The 18,457-nt window shown below is 38.0% G+C and overlaps 1 protein-coding gene across 7 annotated transcripts in view; it reads right to left on the bottom strand.

Annotated features, from left to right (window-relative positions):
• KIF2A (kinesin family member 2A) overlaps window positions 1-18,457 on the bottom strand; it is a 59,548-nt gene that overhangs the window by 20,072 nt on the left and 21,019 nt on the right. For 5 of the 7 annotated variants that reach the window (XM_054053754.1, XM_054053757.1, XM_054053759.1 and 2 more), the window contains exons 2-9: window positions 15,220-15,314; window positions 13,802-13,921; window positions 13,309-13,363; window positions 11,848-11,970; window positions 11,175-11,275; window positions 7,852-7,947; window positions 7,012-7,066; window positions 3,561-3,723 (exon numbers count right to left, since the gene is read on the bottom strand). In XM_054053754.1, coding sequence (XP_053909729.1) covers window positions 3,561-3,723; window positions 7,012-7,066; window positions 7,852-7,947; window positions 11,175-11,275; window positions 11,848-11,970; window positions 13,309-13,363; window positions 13,802-13,921; window positions 15,220-15,314 — 808 coding nt within the window. The remainder of the gene's footprint in view (window positions 1-3,560; window positions 3,724-7,011; window positions 7,067-7,851; window positions 7,948-11,174; window positions 11,276-11,847; window positions 11,971-13,308; window positions 13,364-13,801; window positions 13,922-15,219; window positions 15,315-18,457) is intronic. The other 2 variants (XM_054053758.1, XM_054053761.1) reach the window with 1 other exon arrangement.

Genomic DNA, 18,457 nt, shown 5'->3' with positions numbered 1-18,457 from the left:
CTCCAAAGTATCATTTTTCTATTTTAGATAATTAATTTTTACTTTACAAAACATAGCTATTGCTCCTTCCTCAGCTGCTTAACACCATTGTTTCACTAAAAACTCCAAAAGCAAAGGGTAACTGAATGAACAGTTACCTATGGAAGCAAAAATCTCTCTGCAGAAGTCTTTCTTTCAAAAATTTTTTCAGGTGTTTATACTAAACTACCTTTAAGTGATGGAAAGATGAACAATCGTCTACAGAAATGTGAAGGTGTTATAACATCCTTTCATTCCGCTTTGGAAGAAATAGAAGACGACTTATAAAAACAACCTGAGTAAGACCAAAACATTTAGCAACTAACAGTTAAGCAAAAATTTAAGTTTAACTGACTCATGAATTTTCACCAAAAAAAAATACCAGATGATTCTTGATCAGCCTCAGCCTTTTTTTTTGCTTCAGGTAAACATATACTTTCTTTGTCCTCAAGAGGACATTCCCATATTTTGGCATGTTCTCTTCATATGTAAATTAAAAAATCTTAAAAAGCCTACCTACCTACACCTAAGAAGCACACTCCGTCACAGAATCATAGAATAGTTACAGTTGGAAGGGACCTTAAAGATCATCTAGTTCCAACCCTCCTGTCATGGGCAGGGACATCCCACTAGATCAGGCTACCCAAGTCCTCATCCAGCCTGGCCTTGAACACCTCCAGGGATGGGGCAGCCACAAATTCCCTTGCCAACTCTTTCTAGTGTCTCACCACTCTCATGGTGAAGAAATTCTTCCTAATGTCTAGTCTAAATCTGCCCCTCTCCAGTGTATACTCATTCCCTCTCATCCTATCACCACAAGCCTTTATGAATAGTCCCTCCACAGCTTTCATGTAGCCCCTTTCAGTTACTGGAAGGTTGCTATGAGAACTCTGAGCCTTCTCTTCTCCAGGCTGAACAAGCCCAACTCTCACAGCCTGTCCTCATAACAGCAGTGCTCCAGCCCTCCGATCATCCTTGTAGCCCTCCTCTGGACTGGTTCCAACAGCTCCAAGTCCTTCTTACGTAGAGGATTCCAGAACTCGACACAGTACTTCAGATGAGGTCTCACAAGAGAGGAACAGAGGGGCAGAATCACTTCCCTCGACCTGCTGGACACACTTCTTTTGATGCAGCCCAGGGTACAGTTGGCCTTCTGGGCTGCGAGCGCACACTGCCGGCTCATGTCGAGCTTCTCATTAACCAGCACCCCCAGGTCCTTCTCTGCAGGGCTCCTCTCAATCACATCAACCCCCATTGTGTACTGAAAATGGGGACTGCCCTCACCCAGGTGTAGGACCTTACACTTGGCCTTGTTGAACCTCATGAGGTTCTGACAGGCCCACTTCTCCAGTCTGTCCAGGTCCCTCTGGATGTTAACTCTGTTTAATTGAGTTTGAAATTATTTATTCTGCTGACTTAGAAAAAAAGGGACTTAGTTATATCTATTTTAAAGTAAGGCACAATATATGCATATCTGTAAAAGTTTTCATAAAGCGTTATACAGCTGCAAATGGCAAGATGTCAAAACAGTCCAACTTTACTTTTACTACAACCATTATTTGAAATCTTGATCTTTCAGAAATGTAGGCTCTGATTTTTCTTTAAAAATTCAAAAGGCATGCCCATTCAAACTAGTGCGTGTTTTTTAATATTAACAAAAACTTGCAACTCATGAGTTCAAAAGCACTTAAAATACAGTCTAGGTAAAATAATAACAACAGAGTGGTACTTTTTGCCCTCAAACTGAATAATATTTTTCAGTACAGAAATGCAGCAAGTAATTTTAGCATACTGGAGAAAATTGGAGTAACTTGCCCAGAAAGACCTGTGTTTTTTCCCCAGTGTAACCCTGAAGTTTTGGTGAAGGCAGATGATGATACCTATCCTCTTATTAGTTCTGTTACTAAAGGAGACCTTGAAGCAGATTTCCCTTCAAGCAGTAATCATTATTGTGCCATATGAAGTAGAAGGGAAAAGCCTTTACTGCTACACAGAGCTTTACTGTTTCTGTAGGAATACAACCGTCTTTCAATTTTTTCCTGTATTACATAACTAACAGAAGTAGTGTAGTGGAAACAGCATACAAAAATGTAACATTGTATGCCAAAAACACTCCTCACATTTAAACACTATGCTGACAAAGACAAATAACAGGAAGGAGGGAGAATAAACGAACTGGTTATTAAGCAGGAGGAGAACTATTGCAAAAGGCACACATCACTAGCTAGATTCCTCTCCCACAGCTCTTCAGTATTGGGAAAAGAAAGATGCTACCAACAAACAACCATGAGAGACAGAAATCTCCAGAGGCACAGCTTTGCTGTTTAGAAGTCTTTCGTCAGTGTAAACCAACAGATTATACAGATTTTCCCTTCACCATCCTTCTCCCAATTATAGCAAGTATAAGACAGAAATTTTGATTTTTAAGGCCTTTTAATAATACTTTTACTATGAATTTTCTCTTAAGAATGAACAGGATGTTAGCATCCAACATCAATCAGGATACAATCCTAACTTTCACTACCTAGTTGTTGGATTGAAAGCAAGAATTAAGGTATTACTCCTAAAAGCTGTGGCAAAGACTTTACAAGCATAAGGAAAATTATCTTCATCAAATTCTTTACAAATATCAATATTCCTTGCAAAAACCTTCTCAGTATTTAGACGGCGTACTTGGATTATGACTTGTTGTGGTGTCTAACTTTGCCTGCTACAGTATCTACCCCATTTAGTGACTTGCACAAGGTAAACAGTTACTTCTAAACAGGCTTTTTAAAGAGCTGCATGCATTATTCTGTGCCAACTGTGGAAGTGAAACAGAAGAATAAAGGAGAAAATGGAGATCCAAATACCTTGGGCTGAAAGTGGATGTGTGCTTTTGTTGCTGTTGTTTTATAAATCAGAAAGATTCAGCATTTTGAGCATGATAACTAACTCCACACAGCTCTGTGTTACATCAGCCAGACTGCTTCCAACAGCCAAGCCAGCTCAGGTATCTCAGTGATACAACAATGCAACTTCTCTCTTTCTTCATACTCTTTCCCCACCCTCTCCTGATTTGTTTCCTTCTACTAATTATCTTGTAGGTAAATGGCAAGTTCTTTGGGGTCGGGGTTGCCCTTTTCTTCCAAGTTTCCTGAGGACCAAAAGCCAGGACTCAAGTTCCTCAGGTGCTGCATACACGCTAATTACTAAGACAATAACCCTGAGGCAAATTAAGAGCTTGTGAAGCTGTTCAAGTATTCAGTAGCTGAAAAGGCAGGTAATACACGCTAGAGCCTGGAAACCAGCAGGGCTTGGAGGAAGACTGAGAGCAGGATGGAGGTCAATGGAGGTGGAGATGATATTGCAGGTGAAGTATCCAGGATAAAGAGTTAAACCAAAAGGAAACAGGCAGAATAATGCAGGTAGCAATACACATATCTGGTAGCATAGAAAATAGGAGTGAAGTCCGCGACCAGAGTAATCCCACAGTTATTGACATGGAAGATATGAGAGAAAAAAGCTAAAAAGATTCACAAAAAAAAAGCATATACACATACCTGTAAACCATTTCATTAGGAGCCGTGTCATCAAAGGCATAATCAAAACGAAAAGTTTGGTTTTCTAGGTACCTTGTTAAATCCACCTTTTGTTTTGGTTCATGTACCATCACAACATCTTTACTAGGAATTGTTATTACATCAAGGTCTTTCATTAAAGTTTCTACAAAATAAGTGAAATATATATATTTAACTAGCAACACACTTTTTTTTTTACATTTTTTCACTGTTTACACTCTTGTAACATCTCAGATAACACAGCTCCTCCAAATAACAACATTGCAATGGATTTGGGCTTCTGATATCTAGATAATAATCTGCTAAGTAGGAGGTTTAATTTTGAAAGTCTACTCATCCTATCCTTCCAGTTGCTAAAAATCAAAGAAAGGTTGTAAAAAGTTGATTAGAAAAACTAAGATAATTAATTATAGCATAATGCTTGTACCTTGTTCTGTATTCTGTAATAAAACTTTCCATGGATTTGAGTTCTTTTTCCTCAGGGCATCTATGATATTTTACAGGTTACTGACATACCCTTGAGTTTTTATATGTAACTTCTCTACTGGGAAAAAATGGATGCTGAAATCCTATACTGCTTGAACAGTCTAAGTTTAAGACACAAAGAAATTAATAGCTTTATAATGATTCGCTTTGTTTTAGAATTTTGTCTTTTTATTTTCCCTAAATCCTTAATGTTATATTCATATGTTCACACCTTATGAAAAGAAAAATTTTGCTTTAATTCTACACAGATCTTTTCACTTGTGTATTCCTCCAGGAACCTAAAGTATACATCTTTAATATAGAATTTCTCTACAGTAAAATCCTTTCTAAAAATTATCCTTTAAGCTGAGAAGGTGCAGATGCTAATGATCCTTCCTGTCACCAGGCATGAACAAAAGCCATTTAGACACAATTTCAGTAGTGAGTTCCCAGGCTATAATTACTACACAGCACTACAATTTATTGCTAATTGTTATATGAGATATGAGTCAGCAAACAGAGAACCAGTGATCCATGATATGCACAAAAAAAAAAGAACCTTTGTGTGTACAGCCAGGATCACTAATGTGTCCTACTTGCATTTCTATGTAAAATTTCTTAAGGCGTGCAGTTCAAGAATTTGATGTAGCTTTATAAAACCAGATTGAAATCTTTTCATCAGCTAACATAATGATCAAACAGTATAATGGTTACCACTGCATGACATTACATACCAACAAAAATATGCTTTCAAGTCATTATATAATTAATTTTTCAACTGAACTTCAATAAAACGAAGTGCAACTGTTCTGCAGTCATCACAGAGAAGAAATAAGAAACAATGGTGAAAAAAGATATATGCAGGTCAACTCTTTGCAGCAAAACATTTTTAGTTTAAGCAAAGTTGTTTTTTCTTAACCAATTGTTTGTGGCAGACGTTACCTGCTCCCAGCTATCTGTTACGACAAGTTATATTCCTTGCTGATTATTTGATACAGTGTCTCTAAAACCCATCACGCATTTCTCAATTATAAATATATGTCACTGAAATAAAATCTTAAAATGTCAATCTGAATACTTACTTCGAGCTAATGTAATCCACAAAATAACTGGCGCTGAGAACACTTAAAGATCTTGGTGATAATTCTGAGTTTGTGACAAACCCAATCTATTTCTATACTTTCTCTTCAGAGAAAAAATATAAAAATACACACTAGTATTTTTAATTCTTTTATACTGTTCAATTTTAAAACATGACATGAAAAATGGTGTTTCTTATGAAGTGTGTGTTCAGAAGACTGTATCACGTGGATACTAGATTACCTCTATGGTCCATTCCCTGCACAGACTATTCCTAAAATTCAAAATAACTTTAGTGCCAACCTCATTTTTACTCAGGCACTCATCTTCCTACAAGCACCTCTGAACTATTTTTTTAATAGCTCAAAACCACTAATAATACCCAAGATATGCAGCTTTTACAAAATCAAATTCTATTTCACAACGCCAACTCATGCCCAATGACAACTTGCTCTCATTTATTGTAATTTCACTTTGTCCACCTTCAGCACAGGTAGAAGGTGCCATTTCCCCCAAATGTATCAGCTTTCTAAGTCAGATTTTATTAAAGATAACCTCCAGTTCTGAAGCAGAAATTCAATGGCTATCAAACTTGTCCACTGAATGTCTTTATTAGACTGTTTATGCAAAACAGTTTCAATTAACCCATTTTTGAGATCATGTACTCCTTTCAGATCAATAAAAGAAAAAAATACAGGTAGTAAAAAAAAGAGTAAAAGTAAATTTGAAGAAAAAAATAAAGTAGGGAAAACAGCAATGTGGAGGGGAAAAAAAAAAAGACAAAAGCTAACTATATACCAGTATCAACATATGCTTTCCCCTTCCTACACAATTCTCCCATTTTTCCTCTGCATATGCTCCAGATAATCCTCAATGTGTACAAAAACAAATGCATCCCACACTGTTTCAGAGTGATGCTCTTTGAATCCTTTATCTAAACAAAATATAACAGAGAGAAGGAAGGAAAATTCTTTCAAAATGAATGACAGTTTACTTAAGGGCTGGATTCAGATAGGGTGCAATCCAGGAGCATTTGCGTTCTTAAATTTCCCACTTCTACTCCCACAAAGTAAAAAATTTCATGGGAAGATTGGGATTTAACTGGAATGGAAAACCGGAATGCTTTTTTTGTTTGTTTGTTTGCAAGCCACACGCCATTCTAAGGAGCGGGCAGTTAAAAAAAAAAACAAAAATAAAACCCAAAGAAAGGTTATAATACTAAACAGATATTTTTAAAAGTCCAGAACCTAATAGTTTTTTAGCGGCATTTCATATGCGCTAGGGTATCTTGCCCAGTTCTGAGCAGCAACACGAGGGGATACAAATCTCAAGTTTGCCTGTAACCCAACAGTCCAGCGAGGATGTCTCACACATGTCTGGGCACCTAACATGTCATAAGACACCAGTGTTTAAGCACTTGAATTGCTCATTGATGTCTGATTCAAGATCACTTGAAAGTATAAAAATACACGTACAAAAAGTCTGTTGGAAAGGTTTCACTGGATAGCTCTCTGCTCAGGAAATCGCTTAAAGGATAGTTTAAAAGACTGGTGATCCTAACGCAGTGTAAGAATAATTAAGAAATTACAGTAGCACGAATCCTCAAATCAACTAAATATAACCTATATGACTTCGGAAAAAAAAACTGCAGTCTCTCTGCATGTCAGCTCCCAGTCCATAAACTGGTGACAGTCAAACTCTTTTTCTCCCCATCTTTATCCAGGTTATGACAAGTCTATGAATTTTCTGGACCTGTCACACATGTTGCTTAGTGTAACAAAGTTTCGCCTTCAATTGATACTTCTAGATCTCTAATAAAAATAGAATTACTATCAGAAGAAGCTTTTCAGAAAAAAAAAAAAATCAGCAAAATATTAAATGGCCATACCTTTTTTATTGAGTGGTCTTTTTCGTACACAAACACATATCCTGTGCTCATCAATCTGTAAAGGAAACAATCTTTCAGTGAACTATACCTCAACACCAGTTATAAAATATTATACTTTATTTTGCTTCTATTCTTAAATTAATTACCAATCATTTAAACAAAGATGAATTTTCAAGACAGTGACTCATATGAACACATAAAAGACCCTTGTGCCTGCACAATAGCCAAGAACCCAAAAAAGGAAAACCATACATTAACAAAACTCCCTGCAGACAATGGTCTAATCCTGGAAAGTAACAGGTACATTTCAGAACACTACAAGCAAATCCAGGTCCAACAGGGTAGAGCTGTAGACAGAATTTGTGACAATCTCTGATTTCCACAAAGATCTGATACTCACCATCATTTAAGGATTCTTCTCCATTAACTTTTCTGCAAATAATCCACTAACTTCTCTGCCTTCATAATCTTCAAAGATCAAATAGCAATCTTTACACTCAACAGGGTTTTTCAGAGAAGCTTAATGGTTTTGCATGCCCTTCCCCTAGCACCACAGAAAAGTTTATAATACACAGGCTCAGTGACTACTTAGTATATTGGAGTATTATGTTATGTATTTTGTCTATAAAATAATGATCAATAATTTAATAAACTAGGACTTTCAATACCTACTAATTTCAATATCAAATTACTGAAAAAAACTCTCGTGTTATAAAGAATACTAATATATTTTAAACTACTTATTTTTTGTTTGCAGGCAGAAATATACATTAAAAAATTTAAAACACAAAGCAAAAAATACAAAAGGATAAAAAAAATCCACATTACTGGGGTACTCACAGGATCTGCGGTTGTTAGTGGTCTATAATCCAAACTTCCCCTGAAATCTCTTATCATACACATAATTTCATAATTTGGGTTTGTAGCATCAACGTCCTATGAAAGCAAGCAAGAGAGTTTCTAACACACTTCTTTTCCCTGAAATGGACTAATTTCAGCATCTTCTATATTTATTTATAGGAAAAATACACATTAACTGACCCCTTATTTTTTTCTCCGAACTGCCAGAAATGCCTCAAACACAAGTTTAACGCTTTTTTTCATTCTGAGACAGCTAATTTACTGGCCATAAAGCAAAACAATTACACACCTTCTATTTCATGATTTTGGTTGACAGTAATAAAAAATACTTATTAACTGAGGACTCATTAACTGTCTACTCAAGAAAGAGAAATTACTCCCACCTTTGCCAGAATCACTAAAGAAACAGCTCCAAACAATTGCATGACACCAGACAGCACATGTAGTAAATGCTTCTTAACCTGAGAGAAGGTAGTCCAGTGGACAGATGGATACGCTGTATTACGTAGGTACAGCACACAATGCACAGGACAGTGCAGGCGCCCCAGCTGCTCTAAACACAACCCTGATGGATCCAAGCTGGTTAAAGGAAACTGATCCTGCCAGTGGTCCTGTGTTAACTCCTACAGTAAACTTGGATGCACTGGAAAATCTACTAATAGTCCTAAAACCATCCAAAAAAGCAGAAGTAATCCCAAGGACACATAGTACTATGGGCTTAGAAGTTATCACATCCCTAAGCCTGGAGCCCTCAGTACCAGAGCAAATGGACATGTAAGCGGCCACGTATGGAGTCCCCCAAACCAAGACCTGCGAAGCCTGACCTTACTGTGAGCTAAGCTGGCTCTCTGCAGAACTGTTCAAATGTCCTTCCTGTAATCTCTCCCTGCACTGTCAGTTTTGACAGCACTTCAGGACATGCTGCTGATGCCATACATCACCAGCTCCAGTGCTCAGAACTCATTAAGCCTTGCATAGCTCCCTACAAATGATATAAAACTCGTTCTAGATCACAGCTGGTTGTGGAAACGGCACAGGCACTCTCAGAAGGCACTGAATTGGGGTTAACAAGCTGAAATGGAGCCAGCTCATGTCGCTAGATCTGTGACACAGCTGAACCTCACCTCAGGTAAATCCATGCCCTGGTAATCAGAAGTTGACCATACTTTGATGTTGTTCACTCTGTCTACAGTGAATTAAAAACTGCTGATAGTAAGTCCATATAAAATGTATTACTGCTGAAATATTTCATTTTGACATCCAGAAAGGAGTACTGCTTGCTACAGAAAAAGGGTTTGCCTTAATTTTCTTAAAAACCTTTTTAAAGGCCTTCCCTACTATAAGACAGTGCTTGGCTAGTCATTGCTGCATTTCACAACTACAACTACAACAGAACATACAAAGCAACACAAACCACAGATACATACAAGTCACTAAGATAAACAGAGCTTCCTCATACAGAAGAAAGACTTTTTTTACTGCAAGAGTGCCTCACCACCAGTAAACAGGTTGCCCAGAGAGGTGGCTGATGCCCCATCCCTGGAAGGTCAGGTTGGATGTGGCTGAGTAACCTGATCCAGTAGTGGAAGGTGTCCCTGCTCATTGCAGGTGGGTTGCACTGGATGACCTTTAAAGGTCACAGAATCACAGAATCACAAGGTTGGAAAGGACCCAATGGATCATCGAGTCCAACCATTCCTAACACTCCCTAAACCATGTCCCTCAGCACTTCATCCACCTGTTCCTTAAACACCTCCAGGGAAGGCGACTCCAACACCTCCCTGGGCAGCCTGTTCCAGTACCCAATGACTCTTACTGTGAAGAATTTTTTTCTGATATCCAACCTGAACCTCCCCTGACGGAGCTTCAGGCCATTCCCTCTTGTCCTGTCCCCTGTCACTTGAGAGAAGAGGCCAGCTCCCTCCTCTCCACAACCTCCTTTCAGGTAGTTGTAGGGAGTAATAAGGTCTCCCCTCAGCCTCCTCTTCTCCAGGCTAAACAACCCCAGCTCTCTCAGCCGCTCCTCATAAGACTTGTTCTCCAGCCCCCTCACCAGCTTTGTTGCTCTTCTCTAAACATGCTCCAGAGCCTCACCAGAACTGAACACAGTATTCGAGGTGCGGTCTCACCAGTGCCGAGTACAGAGGGAGAATAACCTCCCTGGACCTGCTGGTGACCCCATTTCTGATACAAGCCAAGATGCCGTTGGCCTTCTTGGCCACCTGGGCACACTGCTGGCTCATGTTCAGTTGGCTGTCAACCAGCACCCCCAGGTCCTTCTCCTCCGTGCAGCAAGGTCCCTTCCAACCCATCCTGTTCTATGATTCTAGTATTTCTCTATTCTATGATACAGAAGTTTAAGACTCAGATGCAAATGGAGTCTTCACAAAAGTGATAAAAAAAAAAAAATTAAGTGTAGTACCACATCAAAGAATTGTAATGTATAAAGCAAAATGTTTGTTCCTCACACATAAAGACATAGTAATGTTTCACATTTGTGTAAATGGATGGAAATTAGAGAATATAAATTCAACACACGTGATTTTTGGTCAACTTACGAACATCATTACGCCACGGATTAAATTGCCTGATTTATTTATGTGGTGGTGGTACTTCTCATGTCAGTAGTGGATTGCTAGTATCTCTTTAGAGAGACTAACGCGTATGCATGGGGCTGCCAACAAAATTACACTACTGGTTTTGCAAAAGCTTTTATGCCACTGTGACAGAGAGTCATTTAATATTAAGAGATTTTTCTCACGGGAGAAGCAACTTCATTTCTTTCACATGAGTTTCTAAAAAATTGCTGCCAAACAGCTTCCATGATTTAAAGCTAGACTATAAATGCAAGGACAGGTTTAAAGAAAAAAAAATCTAAAAAGTCATGGTTCACACTTGAGTTTCAAACAGATATTCTACAAAGCATCAAAGCCCATAAAGAACAATTTATCATGATATTGTAATGCCTATTCTAGAATAACAGCACTATCTAAAAGCCACAGGCTTTGTGATTTTCAACAATATATTTAGCCTAAGAAGCTATCATCAGTACTCGATCTTTGAAGAACACATGGCACGGTAAGCAATTGAAAGCAATTATTTTGCAGGGAAAAAAGAGGGGGACAACTGTCTAAAGTAATACTTACAACAGCAATGCAACCAAGCACTGAACTACTTAAAAACACTTAATTTCCAGGTTCTTAGGAGTTCACAAAGAATTATTAAAGACTGAAAAAAACCACAACGATTTTGCAAATTTCTCTTGTTGACATAATTTTTCCACCCGAGCTACAAATACTAACCTGAGCTCTCTTTTCTCTAAGTTCCTGCTGCTGTAACCTTCTTTTTTCACGCTTCTCTTGCAATTTTTCAACCTCTTTTACACAATTAGATTTTCTACGTGCTTAAAGAAAACGATACAATTTTAAAATATTTTCAGTGGTGTATGAATTCAGTATTTACATTGTAACATTTCAAGTGTACTAATTTATAAATAATTACAATGCATTTGTTTTTAACAACTATCTTTTCAGAAAATCAGTATCAGTACAGAATAATTACAGCAATTTAATTTCTAAATTTTTTAAAACAAATAAATTAGAAAAAAAATCACAGGACAATAATTACACAAACAAAAATATAAGTACAGCTATGCTCAAAAATTATTTGGACAGATGCATGTGACTTCTTGTTTTGAATTAAAAGAAAGCTCAGGCAAATTAAAGAAACATAAAAATCAAACACACCACCACCACGGTTAAAAAAAAGATAAAGGAAAAACAAACTCAAAATACTGGCCCAACTATGACAGAATTGAACATTTCTCTAGCCACAGCTCTCCAAAGAAGCTTCTCAAGGAAGCCTATAGACAACTGCGCATGTAGATCATTTGTCATTTATGGACAACAACATAATCCAAGAGAATGTATACGTAATGCCCAGAATGAATGAATCCTTGATACATGGTTTACATACAAGGGGGTCCAAATTCCTTTTTTGCAGCTTGAACTGGAGATATATCTGAAACACTACCATTCTGTTGAGAGGAGGAAGACTGCTCGGGAAGCTGAGTAGGTCGCGCACGTGCAGAACCAACCACTGCAAAGGAAAAGAAGAAAGCTCATCTGAACATGGAAGACTAATGTTTCTACCTGACTCAAAAATGCTTCATTATGAGATAAAATGAGACCCCTTTCCAGACACAATAATTCACTGTGGGTGAGGGGGAGTCATAACTGTACAAACTGTATTAATGAAGACATTTGGTACACAGTCTTTTTTATTCTAGCGCTATACACCAACAAAACATATTCAGTACCAGTGCTGCAGGTGTATATTTTTGAATACTTATTATGTAAGAATGTACTTAGAGATACACAGTCCTGAAGCTTAGAAGTGCTGGAATTCTGTCTATATTGTGATTAAACCCAAAAACTGAGGAAGAAAAGCAGCCCTGCTGTTTCATATTCTCTAGATGTTACAAAAGGGTCCCACCCCATGAAATGTACAATCTCTGCAGGAGCAGAGGGATACAAAAGAAAGTGCAATTCCATCTGTGAATGAAAGAAACAAACTTTTTTGACACTATTCTGACAGGAGAAGAGATACAATTAATATGTTTAAACTTATGCATTTATTCTATACATGCTAAGGATTCCAGTTCCTGAAGATGCAGTCATGTCTGCTCCCAGTGAATGCAGTAAAAGTGGTGAGCATGCAGCCCTCTCTAGCAGAGCTGAATGTTTTAAAATGTTTTTTAAAGAGTTGCTCCAAGCAACTCTGATTCAGCTGGCCCATTTCCTGCACATGTTCCAACTGGAGTCTGCCAGAAGAGTACAAAAGTGAAGGCATCAGCTTTGATTAGCAGCCTCAAGATGACATGTCAAACAGAGGCCAGCTCACTGTGCAACAGAGACAAATACGGAAACAGTTATTGAACAGGACAATCTAAGACAAATGTCCAGATCATTCCAAATATGACAGAAGACCTAGTCTACAGTACAAATTGACTACACTAAAAAAAAAAAAAAAAAATGATGGTGTGCTGAGAAAAACTTAATTACAAGGCCAGCAAAGAACAAATACTTTAGCCAGCTATGAATAATAAGATGCATAGGACCTATTAAAATACAGGTTACAGGGTTATTTCATACTAAACAGATTATTTACTACAAACAACAACATGTATGGACATCAGGAGAGCCAATCAATAAGAGGTCTCAAATTTAAACCATATTAGTTCGAAAAAACTTATTCCCACTGAATGAGATTTCCAGTTTGCTTAACAACCCCAGAGGCAAATGGCATGTCTTTTACATGTCACATGCATACATAATGAACTAGAAACGCAGAACTATTAAAGAATGTTAAGTGAGCAGGAGGTTAAAATGTTCCCATATTTTTAACTTCCTTGAAATGGAAAGAGATAACATTTACCTCTGTTATCTCGGGAAGGAGTGTCATTCTTAACAGGTACCACAGTTCGTCGACTCTAGAAAGGAAGAAATCTCTGTTACTCAACCACCTTATTATGGATAACATAAATTGCAACCCCACCTCTGCTTCTTTCCAGTGAATGAAAACAACATGTCAGCAATAGAGAGGTGATTGCTTCCAAATCCCTCCCTAAAGACACTTGAGTGAGCATTGCTTACACCATACATACTGTTTCAAAACAACCTTCAAAATCTTTTCTGTATTTTTCCTTGAGATATATTTAAGATATATAAATAGTAGTCCTCAACTCTGTCTCTACCAAACCTGTTCTTAGGAAATTTTCAGAAACTCCTTTTCATCACAGGAAAATGAAAGGAATATAGTTAACAAGTAGCATCACAAACACAAAAGCTGAAGTTAAAAGTTCAAGCATAACAACATATACAGTAGTACTGTAAGTTTAGCATGAATATGTAGCACAGGAATTACCAACCTTCACGATTTTGTTTACTTTGGCTGATGGAGTAGGTGGTGGTGGTGTCTCTGGACTAGGTTCAATATCTTCGTCAGGAGCAAGATCTGGATTAAGTGAAAATATGCTCTCCAAGTCAATCTGTGTAAAAGAATATAAAAGGCATTTATGAGTCTCAGAACAATATTCACCCTCTCCACATCTCTTGATACGTTTGAGAATAAACATTAAATATATTTAGTGGTTTTACCTCAGAATTTATTAATTCTATAACCTGAACTATTTTATGTCCACTAAAAGCAGTGTAGGTTTTAGTCTTCATAGTATTTGAAAACACACGCTTCAAAAAAGAGATGAATTAAGAATGACCAATAGATAATAATTTTGCAACGTGATTAAATTAAAACAGAAGTAGTCAGTACCACTACTGTGGTAATTTGACAATAACTCCAGAATAAGAAAGACATCCTGTAACATAAAAAGATCTCAATTATTTGAAATTTCCAAGACAGTGCAAGAGAAACAGATGAATTACAATGACCCCGAAAACAAAAGTGCAGTTGAAACCACATTAAATTTATCCTACTATTATATTTCTTGTGTTACTCATTCAAAACGTCATAAAGTGTAATGGGGGGAGGGGCAGGAAAATAGCCGGTTTCAGACCTACTGAAACTTGGTTTCCTAAAAATCTTAAATAGCTGTGGTCTCTATGGACTGCCATTCCCACGGCCAGACCTTTGAAAGACCTCACCACTGTATGGATTCTATGTGTCCAGAGGGATGAGCTTAGCTGATGAGATCACCAGGACATTCTCACTTTTTTTTTCCTTCTTCCTGTGTTTTCATAAAACCAGCAAGTAATTATTTCTCAGACGCTTCTCCAAACTGCAGCTGAAACTGGCAACGCAGTCAAAAATGTAAAAGAACAGGGGACAGAAAGCACTGCAAACAAAGACACGGTTCCTCAAGAAAAGCAAGGCCGGAAAACTATTGCCAAAAAAAAAAATAAATAAAAAAAGCAAACAAACAAACAGTTCAATATTTCTCATCAACTCCTCAGTAATACAAATACAGTTTTCTAATCTAGGTCTTCCGCTAGTTTCCTGTCTAAAGTGCAGGTAATTGTCCCCCTCAAAAATTTTACTTTACTACCTTTAAAAAGAGGATAACAACGTCAGCCTTTGTAATATGGTTCAAAAATCAATGAAAAGATTAAAAGAACTATATAAAAGCCATGACACAGAGCTCAGGAAGCCAAATTTAATACAACAGAAACCAGCATTTGCCCAACAGGTACCATGCAAAACTGTAACAAAAAATTTATCAAGTAATTTAGGACTAATACTTTCTCCTTGTTTCCAGCATAAATACCAAAGTAATAGTCATATGGATCACACATTTTTAAAAGAGAAAAGTTGTAAAATAATTGAGTTTACCTCTTTGCCTTTAGTATCCCCATTTTCAATCCATTCAACAGTTACACTTTCATTATCTTCATTTAGGGACGTTACCATAGCTTGGTGAATTCGGCCTAGAACGCAAACACAAATGATCACTTATGAACTGGTAAAAAAAATTCAATAAGTAATTTTCGTCCCTGCACTGAGACACACAGTGAGAAGTAGGAAAAAGAGGATTAAAAAAAGTAATGTGATAAAAAGGAGATGATTCCTGGCCACACACTGTGAAGTGGCTCATACCAGATCCGCAATTCAAGTTAAAAACTCAATTAATAGAAAACTGAGTGATAAGTAAACAAATCACCACGTGAAAGCCACATCACTTAGGCCCTCTCTTCTGAGAGAAGAAACTCCAGTACCAAGACTATTTACTCCCACTGATGTAGAGTCTCCTGAGGTGTGCTCCACAAAGGCCTGTTTGTACCTCTTCTAGGCTGATTTGACATTACACGCCCCAATGCAGAAGCAAAGCCCCCCGAAATTGTATTCTGATATCCATTTCTTATGGGCATCCAATCAGTTAGTAATTCAATTCAAATTAAACTGCCTGAAACAATCATGCCAATTACTGTTTTAAAAAGAACTGGGGAATTGAGTTAAGGTAAAATTGTCTTGACTTCTCCAGCAAAAGACCCAAAGCCAGCAGGCCCCCATAAAGTACAATAAAATCTGTAAACTTTCAGTAGGAGTAAGGACATTTCTTCTTAAACATGTAGTGTACAGCAATTTTTTTATGTCTTTCTTCTTACACGTTAGCGAGAAGCAATTGGAAGAGCAGAGCAGCCATGCACTGACACAAAAGTATCAAGACCCAGGTGTCACATTGATTTCACATCAGTGCTCTGCCCTAGGAGCAAAAAGAACTGGTGTTTCTAAAGAATAGGAGTCCAATGCAACTGCTCCTGTAACATCCTCTAACATCCCCCGTTCAACGAGACATAGAACAAACAAACAATCCCTCACTCGACCTGCCCTGAGTCTCCCTCTGGATGCCCACCGGCCACATGCAGCTCCCACACCAGGAACAACCATCCTAGAGCAGCCTGTGCATCTACTGCTGCTGCTCAGCCCCCACTTAGGGGCGAAGCACAGTGCAGAGCTTGTAAGTCTGCTCTGGTCTGGGTGTCCTCTACCTTGCACTTACTCTTCTTCTTTCCTAAAGCTCTCAGGTCCTGAAATCAACTCCAGCTTTCTCCTTGGCTGATGTTTCAAATTTCCGTTCTAGTCATTTCAGTCATAATTTGACAGTTTCCCGAAGTTAATGTTTTCATACAGCCTAAGCCTCTTAGGGCCTGCTGAGGGACAGAAAGGAAGAAAACCCTTGACTGCTATCCCAAATTATCTCACCTAACAGTGCAAGTAACAAATTTACACTGTTAATATTTCTTTGAAAAGACTACCAAAACTCACACCTACTTAAAATTAAGCAAGAAGAGAGTCTATGGGGAAGCATCATGGAAGGTAACAGCAAATCAGTGTACTCTTAATATATAATGTGCAGAAAAAGAGAGGAATTGAAATTCAGGAAAAGTATAGCGCTTGGGAGACCCATAGAGCAGCTGGCACTCCTGGGCAGCACTGCTTTCACATCTGCAGTGCTCACTTCACTGGTAACACATGTTACATACGCATTTACAGCCTCTGTGCCTGTCCTTGCCCAAAGCATAGGATTCACTTCACAACTAAAGCAGTATAAGTAATTTTTTTTTTTTTTTTGTTACTTTAAAAAGAAAACCCTCCCTCTCTGCTTCACTTGGTTCCTTACCTCTAGCATTCGTTAGTTTTTATTTCCCTGAGCCAGGTTTTGTATGAATAAATCCTTCCCTCTGTGCTTCCCAAGCACCACTCGCGCGCCCCAGCTGTGTGCTCTGCAGGGATGGTCTAGCCTACATTCCCCACAAAGGTGCTGCCAGGAGCTGCATTGGCAGAGACTGCAGCCATGCTTTCCCGTGCCCGCCCCTCCATGGACGGGCAGTCTTCCCTCTCCCCTCATTCAAACACCACTGTGCACACTCACCACCCCCAGGAGCCTGCCCAAATTCTGCTGGTGGCTGGGCTGAAGCAGACTTGCCAAGCACAACACTCTTGCATCTCATTTCCTTGGACAAGCACTTCTGTGTGTTTTCTTTGAGCAAGATCCTTAATAAACCACTTCATTAATTTTTCTGCTTTTAATAACAGCTGAGAGACCTAATTTTGTGCAAGAACACCCAACTGCTGAACTTTTTCAATTAGCTATCTGGTTCATCAGAAAACTAGTAACAGAAGCCACTGCCTTCCTGTAACAGTGCCACTCCTCCCACTTCCACGTGGGATGTTTGGATGCAAGGTCACAAAATCGGTGGGAACTAGAAGACTCTTCAAGCTTACATTGCTATTATCTCCTGCTACTGTTTTAAGGCTCAGCCCAGCTGTCAATCCAGAATCAAAAGAAAACTTATATATGAAAACTGAAAGTTTAGCAAAACATATTCTATACAATATTGTAATAACCATTACTGAAGAAGAAAAGCACAATGCACAGCTGAAACCTATGACAATGTATCAGTTGCAGAGCCATCACAAAGGTCCTATTACCTGATCCCGTGCTTTCTTGCTTTTGACAGAGAACAAATAACAATAAAACAAGGTTTCATCTTTGCCACAACAAGTGAAAGGAGATCAAAGCAGCCTGATAAACGAATAGAAAATACTAAATACTCTCACAAACACAGTAAGCCAGTAGCTGTAACAAAAGAATTACAATAAAATCTTCCATTTCTGTGCCAGTTTACATCCATTTCCCCAGCCAAGAAAGCCAGGACTGAATTAAAAAAAATCCTAAAACACTAACAAAAATAAAATTTATGTCCATCTTCTAAACATTCTCAGCTTAAATAGAAAAAGTACACTATAATGTTTAAACTGGCAATGTATCCATAGAATTTATTTCTAAAAATTCTTTGTGTTACTAAAAGTTTACATGTTACTGAAGTGCCAAAAAGCACATTTACATCTTTACAATTGTCTCTTGCTCTCCACAAACAGTATTCCATTATATTTTTGTAGTACACAGCTGAATACAGCAGCTGTGAAATTCAGGAATGCCAGCAACCAATTACGCTGGCATAAACCTCGTCTAGCATATAAAGCAAGACCAAGCTACAAATGCTAAAGCGTAAGAGCCAAAACAATCTGCAAAGAGCAGTTCAAGTCAAAGTCCCTGACCTGTGGT

The sequence above is a fragment of the Cuculus canorus genome, chromosome Z (assembly GCF_017976375.1).
Source record: "Cuculus canorus isolate bCucCan1 chromosome Z, bCucCan1.pri, whole genome shotgun sequence".
Taxonomy (NCBI): domain Eukaryota; kingdom Metazoa; phylum Chordata; class Aves; order Cuculiformes; family Cuculidae; genus Cuculus; species Cuculus canorus.
The sequence above is the reverse complement of the archived record's forward strand: the minus strand, read 5'-3'. Positions and strand labels throughout refer to the sequence as shown.